Raw genomic sequence first — 25138 nt, 5'->3', positions numbered from 1 at the left:
TCCGGATAAAGGCACAGCTCAGTCCCAGTCTAATACTATCGTAATTTGAATGCTCCTGGTCTCGATGAACATCAACACCTTGACAACGGTGCGCATCCCCCAGCATCGTTGAACTATTAAGTACGTTGCTTCTGTTCCTGCTTCCAATCCAAAGAACCTCGACGCTTCGGTTTTGGGTAGCCCACTTCCATGGAACTCGCCTTTCGTTGACGTGGCTTCCCTTCATTGCAGTTCTGATCTAGTTGATTCACGCCATCATTCATACCATCCTCATTCTCTCGCCGCCCGGCCATTCGCATTGCTCTTCATTGCACGTCCTCCACCTCGACATCCACATCTCGCCCGTTCGCTCCACAGGAACAGCCATACATCTCACGGAACTCCGCCCTACTCATGCCATCCAACACCCTCAGTGCCTTCGCGCTGGCCTTCACCTTCGCATACCTCGAGCTCGTCCCTTCCGCAAACCCAATGCACTGGTTGTGCACAAACACCGAAGCCGTGATCTTCTGATCCTCGGGAAGCTCGTCCAGCCCATCTTCATCGATAACCAGTCCACTCGGATGCCGAATGTCGATTCTGGATCCGCTGCAGGCATAGTCTCCCTGGATAGTCTTGTGTAGAAGAGATGTGGGATGCCTGTTGGCAAAGCCATCGTACAGAGCGATGTCTCTGAAGTAGGGCTCGACGTGGTCGAAGAAGAACTTCTCGATCGGAGCGAAGTCGAATTTGGAATCGACAAGCATAGCGCCAATCGTGGCTTCAACCTGGTCAGCCAGGGCCTTGGGAACCGGCTTCTGGCCCTTTCTCCAGAAATCTGGGGCATCGGGGTACTCCTGCCTCAGTTGGCGCATCTCCTCGGCATACTCAAACACGGCATTCATCAATTTGATATTGTAGACCCTAAAAAGACGATCGAACCCGAGCATTACGGCTAGAGCCGCGAGGAACTGATTGCTGACCATGGCCATCTTGTGCTCCGTGAGCCATTCCGGACTCCCATCCGGGTTGTTGTCAAACAGCCACCAGATCGCAACCCAATCGAAGCAAGCATCGCCCAAGAACTCAAGACGTTGATAGTCTGGCACTGGCTCATGCATATGTGAGGGATGGGTAAAGGCTGAGCGTGCCAGGCGGGGGTATCTGAACTTGTACCCAATCTTGCTGGCAACTTGTCCCGCGATCTCATTAGCCAAGGGGTCGCTGGTTTGCAGCTGCCAGTCTTGGTATGAGTGCTGCATCGCGAAGTCCCTCCATTCGCTGATTCGATGGTCATCACTATCAGTAAGGGTGGTGATTGCCCTGATCCCTAGGTTGAAGCGGGATTCGAGCGGCAAGTGTTTCGTGGCCATGATACAGGCGCCAATTGTGGACTCGCTAACATCGGCAATCGTCTTTTTACCGAGATCGTGGGTCTTCTTCTCGTGCTTCACAGGCTGACCATTTGCACCTCTGCCTTTGAGAAGAACCAGATGCTCCGGATACCATGTTGCTCGATCGAAACCTGTCGTTCGGATGTAGCGGTAGAAGTGTAGCTTTTGAGTTGAAACGTTGTGCATGTTTGCATTGCAGAGTATATTCTTCCGTCGGTCATGCATATCGCCCTCCTTTCCAGTGGTGCGATTGTAGACGGAAATAGTGCTCGTCATCTTGAGCAAGGAGTCACCAATGAACTCGAGCCGCTCGTAGTTCTTGCCCATACCACGAGCCCTGGTAGAGTGGGTTCGAGCCTCTTGATCGTCGCTATTCGCATCTTTGGTGCAAGCTTCAAGAGCCAAAACCGATGGAATACCTCGGAGTCCAATCGTGTCGAACCCTTCCAGAACAATTAAGTACGACTCCAAGCGATGAAGAATCGAGGGCCAGGCCAATGCAGTACGCGCAGCATCAACACTGAGCCGGGCCAACTCCAGAGGCTGTGGCGCGATCCAGCATTTAGGTCTCTTCAATTCCTGTTCGGTTGGTTTGTCGAGGAAGTTGCGACGAACCGTAAGCAGTTCAGCGCTGATGACAGGTTGGTCCCGATCCCAAATAGGTGCCAGAGCCTCTTTCTGCTTGAGGTTCCAGTGACTGTCGGTGAAGTTGATCACGCTGGCTGACAACCTCTTCTTTCCTTCGCTCGGCAAGAACTCTTTGGGTTCTGCGTCAAAAATGCTCATGCCTGCTACAATATCTTCTGTGAAGTAATGATGCTTGCCGCTGAGCGGATCTACTAAAAACCGGTGACACCATTTCGAAGGGTTGGTGCCTGGTGTCCATGTTTCCCTGGATGTCAGAGCAGTCTGCATCTGCGTAATGTCGACAAGAGACTCGAGAGAAGATGCCACGGTGCTCTGGGCCCGCCTGGGTGCCAACCAGTAGCCCAATCGAGTGGCATCATTCTTGTATACCTTGTTGAAGACATCTTCAAAGATCGCATGCATCGTGTAGCACGTCAGAGTGTGAAGGCAAATATCGTCCACCTCAAGAGCCTGAGCGATATTTGTCACAACAACATCTGTCGGCACACCGCTCTCGAGATAGATAGGAAATGCCGGGAACTCAGGCAGCCGCTCTCTGGTCAGCAAGACCATCGGTGCGAGTGCATGGTGCAAGTGCCCATGGGACTGCATTTCGATCACTGCAGCATTAAGCGTACTGGGAGTATCTCCGAGCCCTCGTTCCCAGATTCCTGGTTTCGATACCATCTCGTAGGGGTCCTTCTTGTCGTTAACGGCCATACGATGCTCAACCCTGCGGACCCGCTTGAACTTGCTGTCAAGATTCTCATCAAGCAGCTGTGCAGCACGGAGCTTGAAAACGCAGTTGAAGGCGGCAGATCTCTTGGCCAGAATCTTGTTGGGGCGACGCTCGCCATGAGCACCCTTGATGATGGATTCGCCGACTACCGGTAATCGGACGGTGTACTGGTACATGTTCTCCTTTCCAAGGGACTCTTCGATGACTTCTTCGTAGACTTCTGACATAGTCGCGCCAACATGACAGAGAGATTTTGCATACCTGCTCAGAACCAGAAGGCAATTATTGAAGTTGCACACCGCGCCGTTGCTTGTCCGAAAACTTCGATACGAAGACTCTTTTGCGAGGATCTGAGCAAGTTTGGTCCCCCTGCCAAGTAGACGATCCGGTGGCAGCTGCTGACAGAAAGCCTTGAGATAGGCCGCGCTCTCAATAAAGTGCTCCATGTTAGCCCTCTGATTGAAGTTATGTTCCTCAATCATGTGAGCATAGATCGAGTCTTTCATTCTAGCCCGCCCACGGCTCTGGATGTACTGAATCGTCTTGCGGTTTGGGTCGAAACGAACTACCGCATTACATAGCGGGATATCAATTCCCTCCTCACCAACGCTCGTGGTGAACAAGATATTGAGGACACCGGCATTGAACCTCGTCATAGTCTGTTCTTGTCTCAAGGCAGACACGACTTCACTGCCGCTAGTGCCACTACCCGTGAAATATCCGGCGTGTAGGTGATGGGTGCCGAGAGCTTTGAAGGCGTCGGCGAGCAAGACAGCCGTCCAGCGCTGTTCAACAAACACCATGGCTCTTGCTGACTTATTCTCCGTGAATAAAGCGTCGAGCTTGTCGTAAAGCATCATAACCTTGGGCGACATCACAGGAAGCGCCAGTCGGAGCACTATGACCGATTTCTGCTGGACGAGGCCCGGCGCGGCGAAGAATCGCTCTCGGACAGCCTCTCTCTCCGAATCCATCATGTGGGTGTACTTCTCACTTCGCTCGAATTTTCCATAGAGTAGCCTCACGGCATTGTCGGTGCCGAAACGGTGCCAAAGAAGACGGTCGGTGAACCAGGTGCCGAGATGCGATGAGATCTGGAGAGCGGCGTCTAGATCTGACCTGATTTCAGGCAGCACTTGTCCAAGTGAAGCAAGGGAAAGATACAGGTCTGTCGGTATAACATGGCCTTGGTGGCCGTATTCCCAAATCTGATCAACCGGTTTGTAGGCAAAGTCCATTAAGGAGGCGTCGGGGACTGTGACTAACTTGCTGTGGAGCAGCTCCTCGAGTTCGGCGATAGTTGCCGATATCTCCCGTTTAGAGTCGACGGGTGAAGCAGTCATGCTGAAAAGGCGTGGCCGCTGCAACTGAGCGTTCATCTTGAGAAAGTGGTCGCGAATAATTCTGGAGTAGGGATGATTCCTCTTACAGTGATGAGCTTCGTCAAAGATAACCAGAGCGAGGCTCTCCATGCGAATGAAGTTGCGGAAGAGAGCCTGGTCTAAGATTGCAGGAGTGCATACTATGACGCTCTGTTTCTCAAGCACTTGCAGCCACTCTTCCCGGTTCCACATGTCGATATTGTCCTGACCGGTGAGAGCCTGTACAGGATCAGGCAAATTCCTCGCCAGAAATCGGGCTTGCTGGTGGACCAGCGGCACACTGTTCGCTAAGAAGACGACATGCTTGCGAGGCTTCCCAGCATCGGTCTCCGTAATTTGCTGCTCCAGGACGTGTCGGACGAGCAGAGCTGCGATCAAAGTTTTGCCCATCCCAGTATCAAGCACAGCGATGATGTTCTCGTCTTTCGCTCGTTCAAACAGCTCTTGCTGATACTCGCGGGCTTTATCGACGAGCCTCTGGGTCTCAAATTTGATCTTTGATGCAGGGGTGGTTTCGTACTCGCAGCGTTCAGCAGTCCGAAGGGCGGTGAGTTTCTGCATCTGCTCATCGTGAGCTCGACGACGAGCTTCTTCTTGTTCGGGATCGTCTCGAGATGGGATCCCGATCGAGCTGATGTCGATCACGTCTTCGTCTGCGGATAGCTCGGATTCATCGCTTTGGTCCTCCAGGGCTGTTCCAAAAAGGCTGTGAGCAAGCTCGCCGCCAAGAGAGGACTCACTCGAGGCCATCTTCGTGCGAGAACCGGGTCAAAGCCGGAAGTCCGCGCATAGGATGCACGAATATGGGTTTGTGAAGAAAGGGAAAGAATTGTCAAATAGGAAACGAAACGTGCGAATACAAGACTGATGGCAAACAACAATTCTCGTCATCGCTGGCTGTGAATGGCCACAGATCGGTTTGGGCAAGGGCATGGCGGTCACGTTACCTTGGCAGCGGTGAAAGAGCAAATGCCCTGTACATCATGGGAGGCATCACTTCGAAGGTACTTTCGAAGTACTTTGATGCGACTGTACCAGAACCGAGTTGAGGACGTAGCCTTTGGGCGATAATAGTAGATGTGGTATATGGAACAAGGCTATATTGCAGCCTTATCACTAGGGAGATCGGGGCTAACTATAGGCGGTTTCCGATCTCCAGGGGTGTGCATCATAGGGGAAACAAGGGGCTGCGGTCTTCAGGACGCTTCTCGGCAGTCTCGCAGTGCAATTGAGGTTCGATTTTTTGTAGTCCACGCAGGTCATCTGTAGACGCCTCATCATCTCATCGCCAGCATGCTTCTTCGATATACTAGTGCCATGATCGGCTTAGCAAGCCTGGTCGCAGCGCATGGGTCGCACGACACATCTGGTAACACAGCAAGCTCGTGGGCGGAATACCATATGGCGGAGGAGCACCATGTATCCAACTTCGATCCACCATCCTTCTTTACCTTGCATGATTTCAACAGTGACGGTGCTTGGACACCCGAAGAAGTGCGCAGGTTCTATGGGCTGGACGACGAATCATTGAAAGACACCCCGATAGATGTGAAGGACAAAGGTGAGGCAAGACACAACTGGCAATGAACATGTTTCTAACTTACACGCTAGCTGTCATGGACGTATTTAAGATATTCGATCCAACCCAGACCGGTCGTATCACTAAAGAGTCCTTTCTTGAGAAGATCAAGGCGGGCGCACAACTTCCTGACTTTGGCCTTGGGCCCGGACACCATGGTGACGACGAATATGAGTACGAGATTCACCACTTTGAGAAATACCACGACGAGAACACACAGATCGAGGACCTCGTTCACCCAGAAGACATTGAGCATTTCCGCAAGCATGAAGAGATGGAGCGAGAACAGGAGCGCATTGAGCAGGAGCAACGGCAGCAGATTGTATTGAACAACATCCCTCCGAAATTCAGGAGGCAAGCCTGAAGATCTCATTCAATGTCGAGAACTTCGACGTCGAACACACAATGGATGATACCCGGTGCATAAGTTTTGACGTGCTCGACATGAGCGACTCGTGCACAACGTTGACCATACTGCCTCGACAGCATGTGCGTCAGGCGGCTTTCCACTTCGGATCTCTTCTGGTCAATGTCGCTGAACTGGACGTTTTCGTGAACGTGCAGCTCTCCAGAAGGGGCGACGAGTGCCGCAGCATTTGGCCAGCTGGCGACAGACGTCGGCAGCATTCCAAGATTGACGTGCTGGAACTTGGTTTGGGATGCTTCAGCTTCTGCCCCGAGTTGTTGGCTACACTCCATGTCGATAGTGCGCATGACTTTGGCAGCCCATCTATTGTCACCAACGAAGGCTATACATCGGATGCGATCTTCCTGACGCAAGTGCACGTTGGGCCTGAGGCGGCTCACCAAATCAGATATCGTGGAGCGATCGCACTCACCGTCGTCATCAACACGCAATACCACACAGGCCCAGCCGTTAGCCTCACAGCCTCTCCGCAGGCCTTCGATACTCCAGGGGTTCAGGTCCCAACCCCAGACCCGAGAGACACCCCGGGCGAGATAGCAAAGAGCAAAGTAGCCGATGCCAACATACAAGTCCAAGACCTGCATATTCTCGATCTCGTGTGCTGCGCTTCCGGCCATAACTGAACGCTGACCCTTATTGACTGTGCCCAATATTCTCCTCTTCTCACTAAGATTGCCACGGCTGAACATGGTCCATTTTGGGGCCCACATCTGCCTGATACCGTGATCTTGAACTGTTGAGACCCAGAAGGCGGCATCGAAATCCGCAGCACCAGGATTCCCTACCTTTCCATCGAGCAGACCTGAAGGTCCACAATCGCCCCAGACTGGAAGCAAGCCAGACGGACTACGCAACACATTCTCTTCCGTATCCTGACAATGCTCAATCGGTGCATTGATGGCGATGTGAGTTACATGCTGTCCGGCACAGGAAAAGGCGTCCGCTATGGTTTGGAACAATTGGCCTTTTCGCACATCGTCAAGGCCCGCGTAAAGCCGCTGCCACTCCACATTGTGCGTGGTAAAGTTGACAGGCAACAACAACAATGGAAGATAGAGTGTGTACCGCTTGGGCAAGCTGGTGCGCGACGCCTGCTCGAGATGGAGGCAGTCTGAAAGGAAAGTGTCGATGCCTGCCTGCAGGGGATTTGTCGGCCGTTTTCGCGGTCGTGCGGGTGCTGTCGATATGGTGCCGTCAAGTCCTTGCTTGGTCATCCCAAGTTTGAGCAATATGCGCCACTGAATCTTGTGTGAGAGAGCGAGAGGCAGTCAAGGTTGTAGTAAATTTTCGGCGTGGACGATGCCCCAGCCACATTTGCTCCTGGGCGTGCTAGCCACCGTCTCGTACCACAGTAGAACAAACATTCACACAGTGCAATAATTTCCTTGCTGGATTAGGACATACGGTGGATGCTGCGCCACTGTTGCAGTAGCTCCTGGTTTACGCCAGCCTCGAGCGCTGGTAGCTTTGCCTTGGCTTGGACCCCTGGTGCTGCCGTCGCAATTGCGCTCATTCTCGGCTACGCCTGTCGAAATCGCTTAACTAAGAATAGCTGTCAGAAGTGCAAGGGGAATGAATGATTGGTCTAACTGGGCATCTTCGCCTTCGCTGCTGCTTCTCTGCCTTCTGCGCGTACCACGCGGTCTGGATCTAGGGCATTTGAATACTGCAAAGGCAAAGACAATAATAACAAGACTCATCAGAAGTGTTCTTGCGACAGATACAGCCAACCTCGACCTATTCTGGGAGCAGATCCGATGCGAGACCGTTGCATCCTTCCACGTGCCTATACTCAAGTAAGCAATTGAGGCCAATTTCTGCCAGGCCAGGGATGAACACAGGCTCCACAGACGCGCCCCAGCTAAACCGCGACGAGAATGCTTAGCTAACCGAGCCCGGGCAAGGGGGGGGCAATACCTTTTTTCAACAAAGGGACACCTGAAAAGGACACGGCACCTTTCTACACATCTCAGACCACAACGCAACACGGACCTTCCTGTCACTTTATTGATAACGACGACCTTGCTTGTCGCCAACATCTTGTGCGCCATCAACATTCGGCATTCTCGAATCTCACCGGATCCCACCCTCTCGCATCCGTCCGTATTCTCCGCGTCCGGACGCGCATAGCCGTCTCAATGACAACCGAGAGGGTCTAACTCAATCAACATCCGAGGATCGTCGCACAACCATGATGAACTTCGCACCTCGAAAACAGCCACTTAAGGAGGGCCGCTCCTATCCCGGTGGCCTTCCATATGCCGGCCCTCCTGGTCGAGGAGTCACTCGACGTCAGGGAGGTCTTTTTCTGCTATTACTTCTATTGATACCCCTATGGCTTTTCTTCACCTCCGGCGCCTCATTTACAGGCGCTCCACCACCACCAAACCCCCAAACACGGTTGAATTCACAGCCGCTCGAGAAACCACCACAAGTTGTGGTCAAGGAGCAACCTAAGCAGGCAGCCGACGTGCCCGCCGTTGCACCAGGGTCTAATCAAGCACCATTTGTAGCCCCTGTCGAATCCGAGGACCCGGCACTCCTCAAAGATGAAGAATCCGCTCATCCTGAGCCCAAGGAGGCCAGTGCCGGCAACCTACAAGGCTACGGCGGCAATGCTGGCTCCGACAGGGAAGACGCGGCGTTGGCTTCCTCACACTCCGCGAGCAAACCCAAGGACCTGGCGGCTGACAAGCCACAATGGTCCGAGCGACCCCAGTTTGAGAAGGCCTTAGCGCGTATCATAAACATGCTGCCTGGTGAGATGCATATGCGCGACCTGCTGCGGCCCGTCGAAGGCACTGGCAAGGAGCGTATGCGCGAGATGGGCCTTCGCACCCGCGCGTACAAATCTTATTTCGAAGCGTGGGAGGACTTGCATATCGCCATCGATGCTGAGGGTGGCTCATATGTGCGCGACGATGTGGTGCAGTACATGCGCTCACACGAGCATATCAACAACATAGACAGCCCGGCCATCATAGGTCTCGAGGCGATGGATCTCGCACAGCAGATTCGTAGCTACGAGAGCTACCGCTTCTTCCTGGCCAAGTTCGGACAAATGCTGTTTCCTTGGACCGGCCCCTATTTCAGCGACCACATGTCCCTCCATGCGCACTTCAAGCGGGGTGGCAAGGGTATCGTGCTGACGGCTGGCGATGACCAGGCCCCGTACCTGCTCACGTCGATCCCCATCATGCGCGAGCTAGGGTGCAAGATTCCCGTTGAGGTCATGTACCTCGGCGACTCGGACCTATCAGAGGACTTCCGCTCTGAACTCGAAGCCCTCGATGGCGTGGTTACGCGTGACATTGCGCAGATGGTCAACGATGAAGGCTGGCGGTTGGCCGGCTGGGCCGCGAAACCATTTGCCATCCTCTTCTCGTCATTCCGTGAAGTCATCTTCATCGATGCGGACAGCATGTTCTTCAAGAATCCCGAGGTGCTGTTCGACGATCCTGGCTACAAGAAGACCGGTGCACTATTCTTCCGTGATCGCCTCATCATGCCCGAGAACAAGAAGCGATTCCTACAGCAGATTCTACCGAAACCCATCAGCAGACAAGTCAAGCAAAGTCGATTCTGGACCGGTGACTCTGGACACATGCAAGAGTCTGGTGTCGTTGTCGTTGACAAGTGGCGGCATTTCATGGCTATGCTGATGGTTACGCGTATGAATGGTCCCGATCGTGACGGCAACAAGGGCGAAGGTCGCATCGGCGTATACGACTTGGTATATGGTAAGCATTTCCCTTTTCGATAGTATCTCAAGCATCGGCTGACCTATTTAGGCGACAAAGAAACCTTCTGGCTTGGCTGGGAGCTTGTCGGTGACCCAGAATATGCCTTCCATCAAGGCAACGCTGGTATCATGGGTGATCTTGAAAAGGACACAAAGACCTCCAAGGAGCTCGAGAAGGAAGAAGAGAAAAAGCGGAAGGAAGAAGCCGAAGCGAAGAAGCGAAAGGAGGAAGCCGAGGAGAAGAAGCGAAAGGAAGAAGCCGAGGAGAAGAAGCGAAAGGAAGAAGCAGAGGGCAAGAAGAAAAAGGAGGAAGCAGAAGAAAAGAAGCGCAAGGAAGAAGCCGCCCCCAAAGAAGCCGCCGACAAGCAAAAGCAGCAGCAACAGCAGGATCCGGCCAAAGCCCAGAACAAGGAGGGCGAGCAGCAAAAAGAAGAGCCCAAGAAGCAGCTCCGCAAACGCGACGACCCTGCCATGGAAGGCCAGGAACCTATTCCCGCGGCAGCGCCACAGGGCGACAACCCTCCTCAAGCAGCACCACCAGCAGCCGCAGCAGCAGCAGCACAACCGCCAACGCCAGAAGTCGATCTCACGCCCCACACGATGTGCTCGCCGCAACTGCTGCACCTGGACGTGGACGACACGCCGCTCTGGTTCAACGGCTGGCTGCTCGACAACAAGTTCGCCGACAAGCACAAGAAGAAGTTCGGCTCCTTCCGGCACTACCTGATCGAGCCCAACGAGGTGCGCGAGCCGGGCGCCTGGCAGCTGCACGAGAACAACGAGTGCTGCCTCACGACGGATCGCGACAAGTCCCACTCGTTCAATGAGAGGGAGCTGAAATTGTTGGATCGCATGATGGCCAAGGCAAGGGAGGTGGGCGCGCCGGGGGCGTAGAGGCTGGGAGAGAGGCCACGAGATTTGGTTTGTTTAAACATCATCTGTCTGGCTACCTACGATATCGAGGGGGAATCGCTATCTAGGACCCGACATACGTGCAGTCTAGCCTTTGGTGCTGCAGCTTGGAATCTCCATTGGGATCGGTACCCATCATGTTGGATCATCGAGGCGAACATGGGCTTTTCATGGCCATAGCATGGCAGAGAGCATTAGTGGCCACCATATGTACGAAACCCCTCCCAGCTTGACGCTGGGACACGGAGCATGGGGGGATTTGCGACGGGCGCAAACAATCTTTTCTTTATAGAGTGATACAATGTTCTTTACAAATTCCCGATCTTCTGTACTCGGGCGAGTGGCTACGGCATTCTATGCGTGCGAACGTCCCGCCGACTCTCGTGTGCGTCTGACATATATATGTTGTACCTCACGTGTTCTCTCCTGCCGGTATCCAACCGGGGCCCTCACACAGTTGTGCCCTCCTCCTCTCCGGGGCCTGAAATGAAGAACGCGAGAAGCGGCGCAGATCGCACAATAGCAATAGCAATAAGTAGGAGTTGGAGTCGGAGTCGGAGTAGTAGTAGTAGCTGTAGTACTTCAGAAAGGTGAAGTCCATTTATAGGGCACTACCAAAGAAATGAACAGCCACGGCCGTCCATCCTTTGCGAACAAGCACTTGAACTTGTTCCAGTCCTATTAATGCTCTACAACCAGCTCAAACGACTGAACCTTTTTGCCGAAGGGCCTTCTTCTCGTCTTGGAAACGCCACGCCAAAAATCAACCCCATATTATGCGATGTCGTCAGGAATGCATTTTCATGTCTCGTGTCGTACAAATCATGCCACTGCCACGTTTCACCTTCAAAGTTCTCTTCTCTTGTCTGGTCTCGTGATATCCCACCGCGCCGCCGATGCATTTTTGACGGAGTATGGTCCAAGTAATACATTACACAGCACGGTCCTCCGTCGAGTCCAACACGTCCTCCTCCTCGGGAGTCGAGACCGACCAGCGCTGCCGTCCCTCTCGCGACCTTTTCCGGCCCTCCTCATCCACCGGTGGCAGCCACATCCTGGCGTGACCCTCGGCGCTCAGTTTCAGCTTGCCCGCGCGCTTCATCTCCATCTCGCAAACGAAGATGCGCAGGAAATCTCGGTTCTCTCGCGGTTCGCGCTGCTTGAGCGGACCAAAGGGCTCGTAGAGTAAAGGGTCGGCGGTCTGCTTGTTGACGGGATTGCCGTCGGGACCGAGCCAAATGGGTGGACTAGAGGCATGCTCGGTACGGACGGCGGGTGGGATGAAGGTCGCCAGTGGAACAATGGGGGGGAGCTTGGAGGTGTCGCCGGCGCCGTGGGAAGCCTTGGTGGTCCTCTTTTTGGGACGAGGGCGGAAGCCATCCTCCGATGAAGCGAGTGTCTTTTCGCGTTTCGGCTGCGGGGTTGGCAGTGGCTTGGTCGAGCGGTGATCGGTCCAGAAGTGGAGCTGAGCAGGCGAGTCTGGTGGTGAGGAGATGTTGGGATTGAGGTAACGGCGGAGAGCGGGTGAGGGGGGTTCTGCCGATGGTGGTGGTCGCCGGTCGTCGGTGATTGAAGGGTGAATGTCGAAAGGGGTACTGAACATGTCGGCCTCGTTGAATGGGGTCGCATAGTTGGACACTGATTGAGCAGCAGTCTTGATGGCTTTAAGAGATGCCGTCAACGTCGACTTAAAGGCACTCGGCCGGCGCGAAGCGTTCGATTGCTTCTTCCTTGGAGTTGGCGACATCATGAGTTCTGGAGTGGTCGCCCCGTCGTCATCTTCAACCTCCAAAAGGGGATGCTCTAATGCACAGTCCTCGGAGCTGGCGACATGTCGGATCTTGCGGTAGGAGCTCGATCGAGACGTGAATGGCGACGCACTGCTGTTTCCACCGAGGCTGAAGTCATCCGGAGACGCCAGGGACGGCATAGAATCGGTTGACGCTGATCTGGTCCTCAGAATGGATGAGTCTACGCCCTCGCTACCAACAAACATCTGACCATCCACCAATTCGTCGATGCTTCCGAACAAACCGTCAAATTGGGCCCCATAACTGCTGGACACACCGGCGCCGGTTGTCTTGAGGTCATCCTGCAGGAGGGAGCTGAAGTTGGCCACATGGTCTCCGGCAGGGAGGCGCTGCGACGGCCGCTTCTTTGCTTTTCGCTTGATCGGTATGGCCGTGGCGAGCAGTAACTCTTGGACGGACTCTCGCCTGGGAGGCGCTTGAATTGGAGTCTGTTGCGGACGTGGCGGGGTAATGACCGAAGCTTCTGTCGATTTCAGCTGCGGTCTCCTCGTATTGACTGGCACCTTCAGGGCCGTCGAGGTCGAGCTGGGAGACGTAGGTGATAGCCTGGATGTTCGCGCAGGTGAAGGCGACCGGGATTTGTGGATCTGTTTTGTGCGCACAGAGAAGTCGTCTTTTTCATCAAAAGAGCGAAATGCGTGCTGCCGGGGCGGCGAGGTCGCTGCGAATGCTCGCGGTACCATCATGATTCACGCAGTACATGACAATATTGTGAGAAAGAGATGTAAGCAGCAGGGACTGCAGCGAAAGCCGATATCGTGTGGGTGGTTCGCTGTCGGTGGAGGTCAGGCGTAGGGTTGCTCCGTAAGGATTGCGTCACGCGAGATCGGTTTACGGTCGTCAGAATGGTATACCTTGGAGGGAGGGTTGGAAGAAATATTTGCTGAGGATGTAGCAGATGACAGGAAAGCATGCTGACAGAACAAAGTGGCCGAGAGATTGAGGAGTGAACACGCATCAAGCGATAATACGTAGCAGCTGGTAATGGTTCGGGCGACAACTCAAGGGGCAGCAGGAGAGGGCCGACCGAGACAGATAAGACGCTTATCCGGGCTGATGATTGGGCAGGTGCTGACCCTGAGACTTGTGGGCAGCGTGGGGGGCAGGTCTTCTCGAAGCACTCAGCTCGCGTGGGCGTTGTCTTCAGGCAGCAATGACACGATGGTGGAACCCGGATCGGTGCCCCTATGCAGCGGCTTGCCGGAAGCGATAGGCATCGAGTGCCTCCAGGAACGAACCCAGGTCGACACAGCACACACAGTCGATCTCGGATATCCAAAATTATCCCTCCACCCCAGATCGCACCGTTGAATGATCTACCGAGTAGACAACTTCCTTACGCACAACAAGGTAAAGACTATCCCTACCGCCTGGCTGCTTTCTCAAGGACGAGTTTCTCGGGTCTTGAACACTGCTCTAGAGCACCTAGGTATGGAGCACCAAATTCCGGTATATTGGTTCTTCCCCCGACGCCCCGCCCGCCAGCCACCCTGGCTCGCCCTGGTTCGATCCACACTGGCAAATCGCTGGCCGTTCGGGGTTCACCGTCCCGGCCTACACGCTCGCTTCCAGTTATGTGCTCCATGCTTTACTCAAGAGAAACTACGCTCTTGTGTCACCGCCGTTCGAGAAGCAGGTACCCGTGTTTTTGTCGTCCAAGAGTCGCCAGACCGGCTTTTCCAGCCTGAGCCGACTTTTGATGGCTCTGGACCGAAGCGTCGGCCGAATAGTATGATTACTTTTCGGTGAGCGAGAAAATAATTCTCAGTCCTTATCAGATTACCAGCTACAAATTTTTCGCAGGTTAGAGGATGCCAACGTTCCTCAGCCCTGACCAGCCGATCGAACCCACGTGGCCGCCTTTGCTTTGACCTCTTCAACTCGCCGCTCGTCCCCCTGTTGCTCTTCAAAGGTCAGCCACCGCTTGAAAAAGTACTTGGCCTGCTTGGGCTTCAACTTCCGTGTGAAGAGCCGTTCGAAGAGGGCGCGGATCTGTTCTTCGTTGCCCACTTTGGTTTCAAGATCCAGCAACACGTTGTAGAGATCCACTCGCTTTGGAAACGAGTTGATGAGACCTTCAAAGATGGTTCGCCCTCGCTCAGCGACACCCGCTTCCGACTTGAACTCGAGTTGAGCAAACTTGGACGTTAGGTCCAGGTGCGTGAACTTGGGCAACGTCTGTAGAGCTCGTGGGAGAAGTTCTCTGGCTCTGTCTGCATCGCCCTTGGTGTCGAAAAGGAAGGCCGCGTAGTTGGTCCATATTTTCGGACTCTGTGTATACTTCTTGAGCATGGTCTGGAACATCTCATCCGCCTTGTCGTACTTTTGAGTATGAATGAGGATGCTGACAAGTCGCGAATGCATCTCCTGAGGGTCATTGTACTCGCAAGCCCGCTTAAATGTTGCATCGAGAGTCTCATCGTCGCCATACGTGACCTCGAGGTTAAGCAACGCGACCCAGATGTTCTGCTTCTCTTCGCTTTGGCCAAGTCCGATGGATTTGAGTGCTCTCTCGCCAATCTGTCGTGCTTGATCGACATCGCCAAGGTTAATGTAGAAAGCCATGTATTGCAGCCACAGCAATGACGAGTCCGGCTCGCCAAGTAGGAGGCGTTCGAAATCATCCGAGGATTGAGGCCCATTGGCATCGAGCTCACCTGTATGGTCGACTTGAATGTCGGCTCGCTTTTTGCGCTTCTTTGGCTTCTCCGTGGTCTTTTCCGACTCTGCATCAGACTCCTGGTGGTTGCGCGTATTGCCGGCTTGTGATGACATGCCGTGCCAGTCAAAGCCGCCAACTTTCAAACTGGAAGAGATTTGCGGCTTCTTCTCTTCATCGGCACTAGAATCGTCGGAGCTTCCGCTGGCCATCTCATCCTCATCAATGTCATCGTCCTCTGCAGACGCGTCTTCGAGCTCTGCCCCTGCGTCCTCGTCACTGTCACTGACGCCGTCAACGTCCATACCATCCACGGACTCATCATCGCCGTCATCGTGCATCTCAAGGTCGCTATCGCTCTGATCATCAGACAGTGGTTCGCTTTCGTTGTCAAAGTAGGAGGCCTTAAGACCAAAGTTCACTCTTCGCTTGTTAAGTTCGACCTTCACAACCATCGCCTTCACAGCATCGCCTTCACTGAATAGCTTGCGTGGGTCCTCTATCCTCTTCTCAGCAATTTCGCTGCGATGGCACAGACCTCGGATCTTCTCCGAATTGTCCACAACGATGAAGACGCCGAAATCCTCGACCTTGGCAACCTTTCCTGTCACGATACTGCCCACCTCCAAGTCCGTGAACTTGAGCGGAGGACTGTAATCAGACGTCAGTATGGATTCTTTCAGACTCATTTGAATGTGACCAGAGGTTTTGTCAACCGAGATGATCTTGCCCTTCACAAGCTGATCACGCTGGAAGCTGTCCTTCCACTCCTTGAGATAGGAGTCGGACAAATGGGTCACGCGGACAAATGCCGTGATGCCATGACCAAGCATTACGAAAATGCCCTTGTCGTCAACATGTTTGATGAATCCACGGTAGATGTCATTGACCTCGAGATCGTTGACGTTGGTTACCTCGGGGTCGGCGACGGGTAAAGAAGAGCTTAGAATCCTGGAAGGTCGTACGGAGAGCGAAACTTTTTTGTTGGCCTCGTCAACCTGCACAACGCAAACACGCATTATCTCATTCTTTCGAAACTTTGCAAGGTTGGATTCGCTGTAGTCGTCCGACAGATCAATAAGGTCGATTGCCCCAACTACGCTGTCGCTCAGAGACACAATGACCGCTCGGTCGGTAATTTTAGTCACACGTCCGGGGAGAATCTGACCAACACTGATGTCTTTGATCGAGACGTCTTTCGAATTCGCTGCAAGCTTGCCGGACAGGTCTAGTCTTCCTTTCTCAGCATCCACGGAAACGACTCTGACACGTAGAGCAGAGCCAACAGGAAAGTTGGTCATCAAATCCGCTGCCAAAGATAGATCGTCTGAAATATCCACAATCTTGATGCGGCCACGAATTGCTGGCGATATATTGGCCCACACAAAATCGGTGCCTGTATTGTTCACGAAAGCGAGATAGCTGTCGCCGACTTTGAGATCTTCATAGCCGAGCGGCTTTACCGAGCTGTCTCTTAGCGCACTGGGTTTCGCGCTGAGCTCGTAGACAACATTTTTGCCTCTGCGATGGCTCAAAGGTAAGAAGCGATGGTTTCGTGTGTCATGTGCACCAATGACTTTGACATCGATAGTCTGTTTCGCCACATATTTTCCCAAGGGCTTCTTTCGATCCTTGATGTCATCACATGTGTCAAAGATCTCGGACACGTCTACACGGCCCTGAACGTCCTTCGCAAGCTCCACGTTCAGCTGCGAGTCTTTGACAGACAAGATGCGAGCCTTGGTAACAGTGTTGACAGTGAGGTCGGCTTCAGACTGGATGGCAGGATCGATGGGGTCCGCGATTGGTTTGAAGCTAACGCCAGCATTTGGCATAGCGACTTCTGCCTTCTCTGCTGCTTCATTCATAGTCAGCCAGAATCTGGGTGTCGCACCCTTGTAGTCCACCGAAGCTACTGTTGCAGTGACTGGCTGCAACTTGGTCATTCCGAAATCTGGTGATGCTTGTTGTCCTTCCGGAACGTTTCGGGGAGTTATGAGTCCACTGATTCGGGAGGCAAAAGAGACATAGACTCCGTCAGAGGTGATGTTGGACACAACACCTGTTACTGCTTTCCCGACATCGAGTTCCTCAAAACTTCTCAGGAGCTTGCCGTTGTTCGCTGCCTTGATGAGGCTTGGACGATTGCAAAGAACGACTAGACGGCGCTTAGGCTGCACATCTAGGATCATTAGATTCTCGAGTCTCTGCCCAACTCTGATCTTGCTCAAAGCAGCTTGACGTTTCTTCAGTGAGCCGTCAGACATATGATCGACGGTTAGACGAGCTATCGCAGACGAGTTTTCTAATCGGAGAAGAATGTCGTGCTCAGACTTCTCGAAGACGTTGCCAGTCACCAGAGACCCTGCCTTGAGTGACGCCACAACAGACTCCGAAGACTGGTCTGTGGTGTTGGAATCTCGACACGAGACAGTAAGCCTTCCGTCTTCCGCATTGATACTGATGGCGTTGACAGTGACTACCTGACCTACGCGGAAGTGCTCCCGAGCATCTTTGATGTACGCCTCGCTCATCTCAGCAACAGGTAGAAAACCTTTAACAGCTCCGAAAAACTGCACAAGAGCGCCGCTAGAGTCAATTTTGACCAAGGCGCCCACAGTAGAGTCACCAACAGTGATGTCCGAGTACTGCTTCCAGATCTTCGCATCACTGTTGACCAGCGACTTTTTCAGAGTCAGTCGAATTTGACGCTTATTGAGATCAGTGGAGAGAATCCGTGCTTTGACTGTGACCCCTTCTCGGAATTTCTTTTCGGGATTCGACAGTACTGCATCGGATAAGTGCTGCTCCGGAATGTATCCAGAGATGCTTTCTGTAATCCTGGCAATTACGCCCTTGATACCAGTCGGACCAATAAGGACTTTCTCGATGACCGCCGTCACCCGCTGACCAACGGGAACGTCTTCTAGACGAAGGAACTCCCGGTTGATGACCGATTCCTGTAGTGACACGATGTACACGGCATCGACAGCGTTGTAGTCGGTGATGCGGGCTTTGTGCTGCGAGCCTACCTTGAAGGGACCTATTGTAGCTTCAATGGATTCAACGCGCTTATCAGACAGCCGTGAAATGTGCGCAAAACCATTTCGGTCTCTTCCCAGACTCAGATAGATGCCGAGCCCGGTTTCAACAGTAGTCACCGTAGCCGATGGTACTATGCTTCCAATGGCTTGTGTGCCAGCCTGGGCAGTGTCCTGCAGCTTGAGAACATGATCGAGGGTACTAAAGCCGAGTCTGTTGTCGTCAGATAGCGGAAATGTACAGATCAGGCGACCTTTAACTTTAGCACCAACTTGGTACTTGTCCACGAAGGTATCCTTGTCAAGATATGCACCTGATTGGACAAGATCCGCCGTCGCTGTGAGCATGCCCATGATCTTGCCGACTAGGCCGGTACTTTGGACTTCTGTCAGAAGTATTTCCGCAACCGTGCCGGGAAGATAAGCATCAACACTAGGAGCATTTTTCAAGGCTTTTTGGTCGGACAGGTCCGCCGAGAGCCTGATGACCTTGTTACTTGCATCGGCCTTAACAACTTGACACAGCATCACGGCGCCAACTTTGACTCCGGCTATTGAGATGCCAGACGGGAGGTTCTTAGAGGGGACGAATCCACGTGATTCTGATCCTTCAAGGTCAAGGTCGACCACAAGACCATGATCTTCCACACTGTGCACCGATACTTGGACGGTAACGCCTTGGGCTAGGGCCAGTTTCGATAGACCATTATTGACCGCGCTTGGCTCGACCGAGAGCTCGATGCGCTTCCTCGAATGGGCCCCAGACGGGCCAACATCCTGTCCTGTTGAGATTACAGCAACTCGCAGATACTGGCCAACGGAGAAATAGCCGTTCAGGTCAATGTCGTCGTCGTCCTCGCTTTCATCGTCCTTGTTACTGTCCTCCAGCAGACTCTGAATCTTGGCGCTAAGCTGAGCGGATATCGCTGTGATCGGAACAAAGCCGACCAGGTTGTTCGGCAGTGCGACAGTCAGGTCCCGGTCAGAGATGGAGATGATCTGGCCTAGGACCAGAGAGCCGGTCGTTATGCGCTTATAGTTCAAACCACCGATCTTTGTGTCTCGGATCTTCGCAATGCCATTTTTCGATTTAGAGGATTTGGCCTTTTGGTCTTTGCCTCGAGGTTTTGGCTTGACGTCGGCTTCGGCATCTGACGAAAGGTTGGATCCGGCACTGTCAGCGCCATCAGCGCCAAAGAAGTCAGCAGCGGGCGCGCCATCTTCTCTTTGTGCATCTCTCCAGGCTTTCGCGTTGATCTGTTTCTTCTCGAGCGGAGTCAAGAGGCTGGCGCCGCCTCGAGGGAAGGCAGGTAGTTCTTTTGACAAGATTGATTTACTTTCAGGCTTTTCTGAGGCCTTTTCCCTCCTCTTGCTCGAACCGTTTTCTGCGTCTGATTTGTTTGAAGCTTGCGTCTTCCTGTCGGATGTGGGTTTCTCTGACTTCGGACGCTTGCTGGACGCCGTCTCCACGACGTTGTCAGCTTTTCGTTTGCTGGGTGCCATACTGGAGGCTGAACCACTGAGCGATAGTCGATCAAGGTGCCTCGTTTGTCAGGGGTGGGCAAGAATCGGAGGAGAAGTGCTTGAGACCAGTACTCGTTCTGCAACCACCAAAATTCCGTTCCCAAAATTTTTTGGAGACACGGGCAGTTAGAGTGGGGCACAAAGGCCATTTAACTCTCGAGATCAGCCGAGGTTCTACCAGAACGCGTGTGAATCTGGAGGCGCGTTTCGCGTGAATGGGCAAGGCTGGTGATTTGTAGAAGAGTCAACGTCAGACTTTGTGCCTTCTTCCATACTCACAGATTTCTCTCAACGTTCCACAAACGACATCCTTCCACATATAGTGGCAGCACCTTTTTTATGTTGTCTTGGTAGCTCTTGGTTCTGGATTGACGTTCAAGCAACTGTTTCGCAGCGATGGCTAGGCCAAACACTCCCAGAACCCCCGAGCGGGCGATGCTTAGGGCAGACGTGGACGCTGATGCACTGCCATTCGCGATTGCTAGAGATGATGCAATTAGCCCTAGTCCGAGACGAAGCCAGCGATCTAGCAAGCCACCAACTGTCACCCCTCGTCGCTTCAAGCGTTTCTTCGCACCCCGAGTTAAATTTCCCCAAGATATCACTGCTGATGCTCGTCCGCCGCTCAAGGAAGTACGAGAGTCTGAGCTGAATACTCGACGAAACAACCCCGACGAACGTCCGGCCAAGAGAAGACGCATATCATTCATTGCATCCCCGCTGTCATCTTCGCTGCCTTCATCGCCAGTCCAGCGAGTTGGCTTTCTCTCGAGCAGCCAGGACAACATGTCTGATGATGACGGCGCCTACGATGGCGAAGACATTACGATGAGCGACAGCGACGATTCGAGTTCGGAATCGGACATCGAGGAGCAAGCCCCTTACGGCAGGTGCAAACCATACAGACAGAAGAGTCTTTCCGCGAGGCTGCTGTCCATGAGAATAGATGGCCTTCCGCATAGACAATCTCCCGTGGTCGGCAATGATCTGTGGCAGCACGAAACTGCGAACTTCTACACCTCACCCTCTGATTCCAACCTCGACAAAGGCGAGACTCTGCCCTACTCGCGCGTTCGATCCATACCTGCGATACCTTTCTGCACTACCAGTTGCAACACGAACTCGTTGATCGTTGTTGGCGACGAAGATGGCTATGTACGTTTCATAGATTCTGCCAACGACCAACAACAGAAATTCAACAAGACGTTTCTGACCATCAAGCCCCACGACAATGCGATCATGGACATGGAATTTTCTTATGATGACAAGTACCTGGTCACTGCTTCCGGAGATCAAACCTGCCAGATTACCGATGTTCAGAGACAGAAGTCCATCGTGTCGCTGAGCGGTCACTCTTGCTCGGTCAAGAAAGCCCAGTTTCATCCTGGCAATCCTAATCTCCTCGTCTCCTGCGCCCGAGACGGTGATATCAACATCTGGGATCTTCGCGAGAATCCTTGTGCACTTCCCCCTCGTGTCGCTCGGAATCAGATCACGGATGGCATAACAGCTCGCGCCCCTGTGCGTACAATCTGGGATGCACACCGTCCTGGCAAAGTCAAGGCGAAGACTCGTTTCAGCACCGACCGCAATGACATCTGCATCACTTCCATGTCTTTCCTTGACGAGACCAGACCCTATCTCTTCGCAACAGCTTCTGACAGCAATACAATCGTCAAGCTGTGGGACATCCGCTCGAAGCATACGCGGTATAACAGCACGGTCCCTATCTCTCAAACCGAAGAACCCACGTCACATATTAGCCACCGCCGCTTCGGTACCACTTCTATGGCTCTGAGCAGCGATGGGTCCAAGCTCTACACACTCTGCCGGGATCACACCGTCTACGCTTACTCGACATCACACCTCATCCTAGGCTCGGCGTCTGAAATGCAAGCTGGGGCCACCAAATGGAAGGGCGAGAAGTTCGGCGCCAAATCCGGCCTTGGACCTCTTTACGGCTTCCGCGATCCTTCAATGGCCATCGCGACTTTCTACTGTAAGCTCGCAGTGCGAAAAGCCACCGAGACCCAGCCAGAGCTCCTCGCTGTAGGTAGCAGCGATGAATGCGCCGTCCTCTATCCGACCGACTCTCGCTACCACACCAAGGCCTCCCGCACTCTTCCCACTGTCTCAGCTGACCTCGCCAACCAGCGGTTGGGCCGCTTGCGTCTCACACGCACAGACCACCAGTCAGCGACTCTGTCGCTCAAGAAACGGGCATCAGAGGATGATATTCCCATCTACTACATCGGCTCGCCGCTCGCCAAGGGTCACACCAGCGAGGTCACGGGCGTGACATGGTCGAATGAAGGCAATCTGGTCACGATCAGCGACGACCACCGGACACGGTGCTGGAGAGAAGACGAAGCGCGCGCGAGGTATTACCGCTCGGAGTATGAGGGCGAGGCCGACAGAGCAGGTGCGGGGTGGGCCTTCTTGCGCGACGAGGACTGGGATGACGAGGTCTGAGAGTACGGACCATCCTGTGAGCAACGATACGGAAGGACTACTCGAACGGAGTCAAGACGATCGGCTGAACGACATGGTTTGGCTAGCTCACACGCGCCGCGCAAGTGTACAAGGCCGCTTTCCATGATAAGCAGCTTTTGTTACAGCGCGAGAGAAGGCATAAGGCGTTGGGAAATGCACTAGACAGAGCCAACCCCAGGGTTCACAGCGAGATCGTCTAGATGGGACAGCTAGAGACAGTCGAACGGGAAAATCCATTCGGCATCGTCTCGACGAACGTCTTGCAAATAAGAAAATCCACATTCAATTGGAAAGGTCGTTCATTCTTGTCCTTAATTTTGCCAGCACGATCGGCCGTCGGCATGAAGAAGACATGCGCGTCAGCCCTGCAAACCCAATAGGCAAAATGCCGAAACCTGATGCTAGTGATACACGCTTTTTCCAAACACCGGACAGGAACAGGACGTAATTCGTTTCAGATGGCTAGCTTTTCAAGCCACTAGCTCACTCTACCATGCAGCGCGCCGCCACACGAGCACTCTCGAATCTGCCGCTTGAGCTCCGCATTCTCCTGCAGGAGCTTGTAGTTCTCCTCCTCGACCCGCATGAGAGCTGCTTTGTAGTGCTCCAGCGTACCAGCAGCTGCGCCGGAGTTTTCCTTCGCTTCTACCGGATCTGCTGGTGCAGGTGGTAGTGAGGGGATAGAATCTAGATTCAAGCGTGAAGCTGATGCGCCAGACTTTGAGGAGCCGGCGGTCGGAGGACGCTTGTTCAGCGATCCGAACGATGTGCCGGAGCTAGAGGTGACAGGCCTGCTGTCATTGGAAGTCGGCACTCGTGTTGAGGTCTGCGAATTGTTCCTCGAATGTGTCTCTTGTTCAGTCAGAATGCCGTGTAAGCCAGGCCGGCTCTTGTGCTTGCGGCTCAAACTTCTCCCCAAGCTATGGAAAATCCGAGGAGCTGCTTCACCACGCTCCTTGGTACTGCCGTGGGCAGGCGCCTCACGGACCGAACCGTAGGTCCTGGTTAGACCCGAAAGGAGTTTTGTCGGCGAGTAGGCCCGCCTCTTGGCTTCATGCTCGATACGTACAGAGTCAAGAATAGCGGATGCCGCGGGTTCCATTTCGCAAATTTCGGCGATAATCTTGCGAGCTTTCTCCAGCGTCCGGATTGCCATGGTAGATGTTGGAGGTACGTGTGGTAGCATGGTGTCAATATAGAGACCGTACCTAGAGATTCGTTGAGCGGGTTCCATGAGGAGAGACGGGGCTTGTTGTATGGACGTTATGCCCTCCTTGAGATAGTGATCGAGGTTGGATGAGACAAGGGAGTGAAGGTCCAAGTAATCTCGATAAGGAACAAGAAATTTTGGGAAGTGTTGCAGTAACACTTTTGCGAATGCGTAGACACCGATTGGATCCTTGGCTAGTTGGTGTAGCTCAACCGACTGTGCAGCTTGATCCAGAAATGCAATAGCAGTATCCTCAGACTTCTGTAGAACTCCTTCGATGTCGTCGAGGAAGGCTAGATTGAGGTCTTTCAGACTATCCAGCAGAGACGGAAATTGAATCATAGCATTAACGGTCTTCTGCTTGCTAGAGCTCGAGAATTTGGAACTCAGCGACTTTGGCGTGCGGCCTTGGTTGGTAACCAATTCGATCAGCTCCTGGAGCCGCGTAATGTAGCGATCTTCGGTGTCGACGAATTCGCACATCTTGAACCTCAGAGACTCCAACTTTTCAGCAGAGGGTCCAGTCTGATGCACCGGGGTTGGTGCATTCTTTCTTGTCGTCGGGGTTGACGTAGAGGGAGTCCTCCGGGCTTGTGAACTCGGGGTCCTCCGTGCTGGAGTAGCGTGGCCTCTCTGTGGACCCTCTGCAGGCAGGAAAGAGGGCCGGGTCTTCCTGATGGACGCAAGAGGCCTGACAGGAGTGACTGGACTCGCGGGCCGCTCCTTGGAGAAGGGTCTGAGTGCATCAAGGACTTCATCGACATTGAGAACCTTGGTCATGGTGCAGGTGACTTGGGCAGCATGTGTCTGACCCCATTTCAAGCCTATCCCCTCCTTCAAGTTCTCGTCCATTATGGCATTCTTGACGTCACCCGGTACTTCTGAGAAATATCTGCATAGCGCAAATGCAATACCTCGAGAGACTTCATCTCGCTGTCGATCGGCGGGAAGTTTGTGAACAGCAGAGTAGTAGCTGCTGCTGGGTGCGACAGAGAAGGCCGGAAAGGCTTTAAACCCGGCAGCACTAAGGATGGTTGTTCTGATTCGGGATGTCGAGGCTAGCGATCCAACCGCTTGCACGGGCCAGTAGAAGATGAGGATACGGGGCAGATAGGGAGGGTCTTCGGCGTAGTAGACGGTGGGGAGGTCTGTGGAAGCATCGAGGATCGACGAGAGAGCCGCCAAATTCCCCGACTTGGACATTTTAGAAACGACAGTTATGCTGGGAAGGCAGTCCTGTTGCAAAACCCCAGGAATGTGGCGCTATCGGTGAAGGAGTCGTGCAGGCAGCTAGCGGTCAAGGAATCTCGCTGTCGCTCCGGCGGTGTAATGGAGCCTCTTGAGAGAAGACATACAGCACCACTAGACAGATGCAACAGAATGCAGGCAGAATGATACTGAACGCAAACGAAGAGCGCGCGCATGCACCGTGGTGGAAGGCACCCAGTGGTTGTCAAGATTAGCGGTTGACTGTTTGTTGCTCTTCCCCTTTCGGGACTTGGAGAAAAGGTTCGAGGCTTTGGGCGCGGAAAGGCAGGCGCGAGGGGTCACGTGTTCCAGCCCTATGAATCTCTGTCGCTGTCACTTCATTCTGCTCTGCTACTCATCTGCCCTCATCC

At 53.5% G+C, this 25138-nt stretch overlaps 8 protein-coding genes across 8 annotated transcripts; 3 read left to right on the top strand and 5 right to left on the bottom strand.

Annotated features, from left to right (window-relative positions):
• Window positions 1-305: 305 nt before the first annotated feature.
• Window positions 306-4871, bottom strand: HMPREF1541_03863 (uncharacterized protein; the record flags this gene model as incomplete). Its single annotated transcript, XM_008718211.1, has 1 exon — window positions 306-4871. One exon carries the CDS (start codon window positions 4869-4871, stop codon window positions 306-308), a length of 4566 nt encoding a protein of 1521 aa, XP_008716433.1.
• Window positions 4872-5414: 543 nt separating this feature from the next.
• HMPREF1541_03862 (uncharacterized protein) lies at window positions 5415-6064 on the top strand (the record flags this gene model as incomplete). Its single annotated transcript, XM_008718210.1, has 2 exons — window positions 5415-5682; window positions 5733-6064. The coding sequence occupies 2 exons, from the start codon at window positions 5415-5417 to the stop codon at window positions 6062-6064; spliced, it is 600 nt and encodes a 199-aa protein (XP_008716432.1).
• Window positions 6065-6069: 5 nt separating this feature from the next.
• HMPREF1541_03861 (uncharacterized protein) lies at window positions 6070-7640 on the bottom strand (the record flags this gene model as incomplete). Its single annotated transcript, XM_008718209.1, has 2 exons — window positions 6070-7365; window positions 7572-7640. The coding sequence occupies 2 exons, from the start codon at window positions 7638-7640 to the stop codon at window positions 6070-6072; spliced, it is 1365 nt and encodes a 454-aa protein (XP_008716431.1).
• Window positions 7641-8318: 678 nt separating this feature from the next.
• On the top strand, window positions 8319-10763 carry HMPREF1541_03860 (uncharacterized protein; the record flags this gene model as incomplete). Its single annotated transcript, XM_008718208.1, has 2 exons — window positions 8319-9867; window positions 9919-10763. 2 exons carry the CDS (start codon window positions 8319-8321, stop codon window positions 10761-10763), a joined length of 2394 nt encoding a protein of 797 aa, XP_008716430.1.
• A 949-nt stretch (window positions 10764-11712) lies between these two features.
• Window positions 11713-13278, bottom strand: HMPREF1541_03859 (uncharacterized protein; the record flags this gene model as incomplete). Its single annotated transcript, XM_008718207.1, has 1 exon — window positions 11713-13278. The coding sequence occupies one exon, from the start codon at window positions 13276-13278 to the stop codon at window positions 11713-11715; it is 1566 nt and encodes a 521-aa protein (XP_008716429.1).
• Window positions 13279-14416: 1138 nt separating this feature from the next.
• HMPREF1541_03858 (uncharacterized protein) lies at window positions 14417-19795 on the bottom strand (the record flags this gene model as incomplete). The annotated part of the gene is made up of 1 exon (XM_008718206.1): window positions 14417-19795. One exon carries the CDS (start codon window positions 19793-19795, stop codon window positions 14417-14419), a length of 5379 nt encoding a protein of 1792 aa, XP_008716428.1.
• A 417-nt stretch (window positions 19796-20212) lies between these two features.
• HMPREF1541_03857 (uncharacterized protein) lies at window positions 20213-22288 on the top strand (the record flags this gene model as incomplete). Its single annotated transcript, XM_008718205.1, has 1 exon — window positions 20213-22288. One exon carries the CDS (start codon window positions 20213-20215, stop codon window positions 22286-22288), a length of 2076 nt encoding a protein of 691 aa, XP_008716427.1.
• A 499-nt stretch (window positions 22289-22787) lies between these two features.
• Window positions 22788-24722, bottom strand: HMPREF1541_03856 (uncharacterized protein; the record flags this gene model as incomplete). Its single annotated transcript, XM_008718204.1, has 1 exon — window positions 22788-24722. One exon carries the CDS (start codon window positions 24720-24722, stop codon window positions 22788-22790), a length of 1935 nt encoding a protein of 644 aa, XP_008716426.1.
• Window positions 24723-25138: the final 416 nt, after the last annotated feature.

This window comes from Cyphellophora europaea, assembly GCF_000365145.1.
Source record: "Cyphellophora europaea CBS 101466 unplaced genomic scaffold supercont1.3, whole genome shotgun sequence".
Classification (NCBI taxonomy): Eukaryota; Fungi; Ascomycota; class Eurotiomycetes; order Chaetothyriales; family Cyphellophoraceae; genus Cyphellophora; species Cyphellophora europaea.
This window is presented reverse-complemented; position numbering and strand designations above follow the sequence as displayed.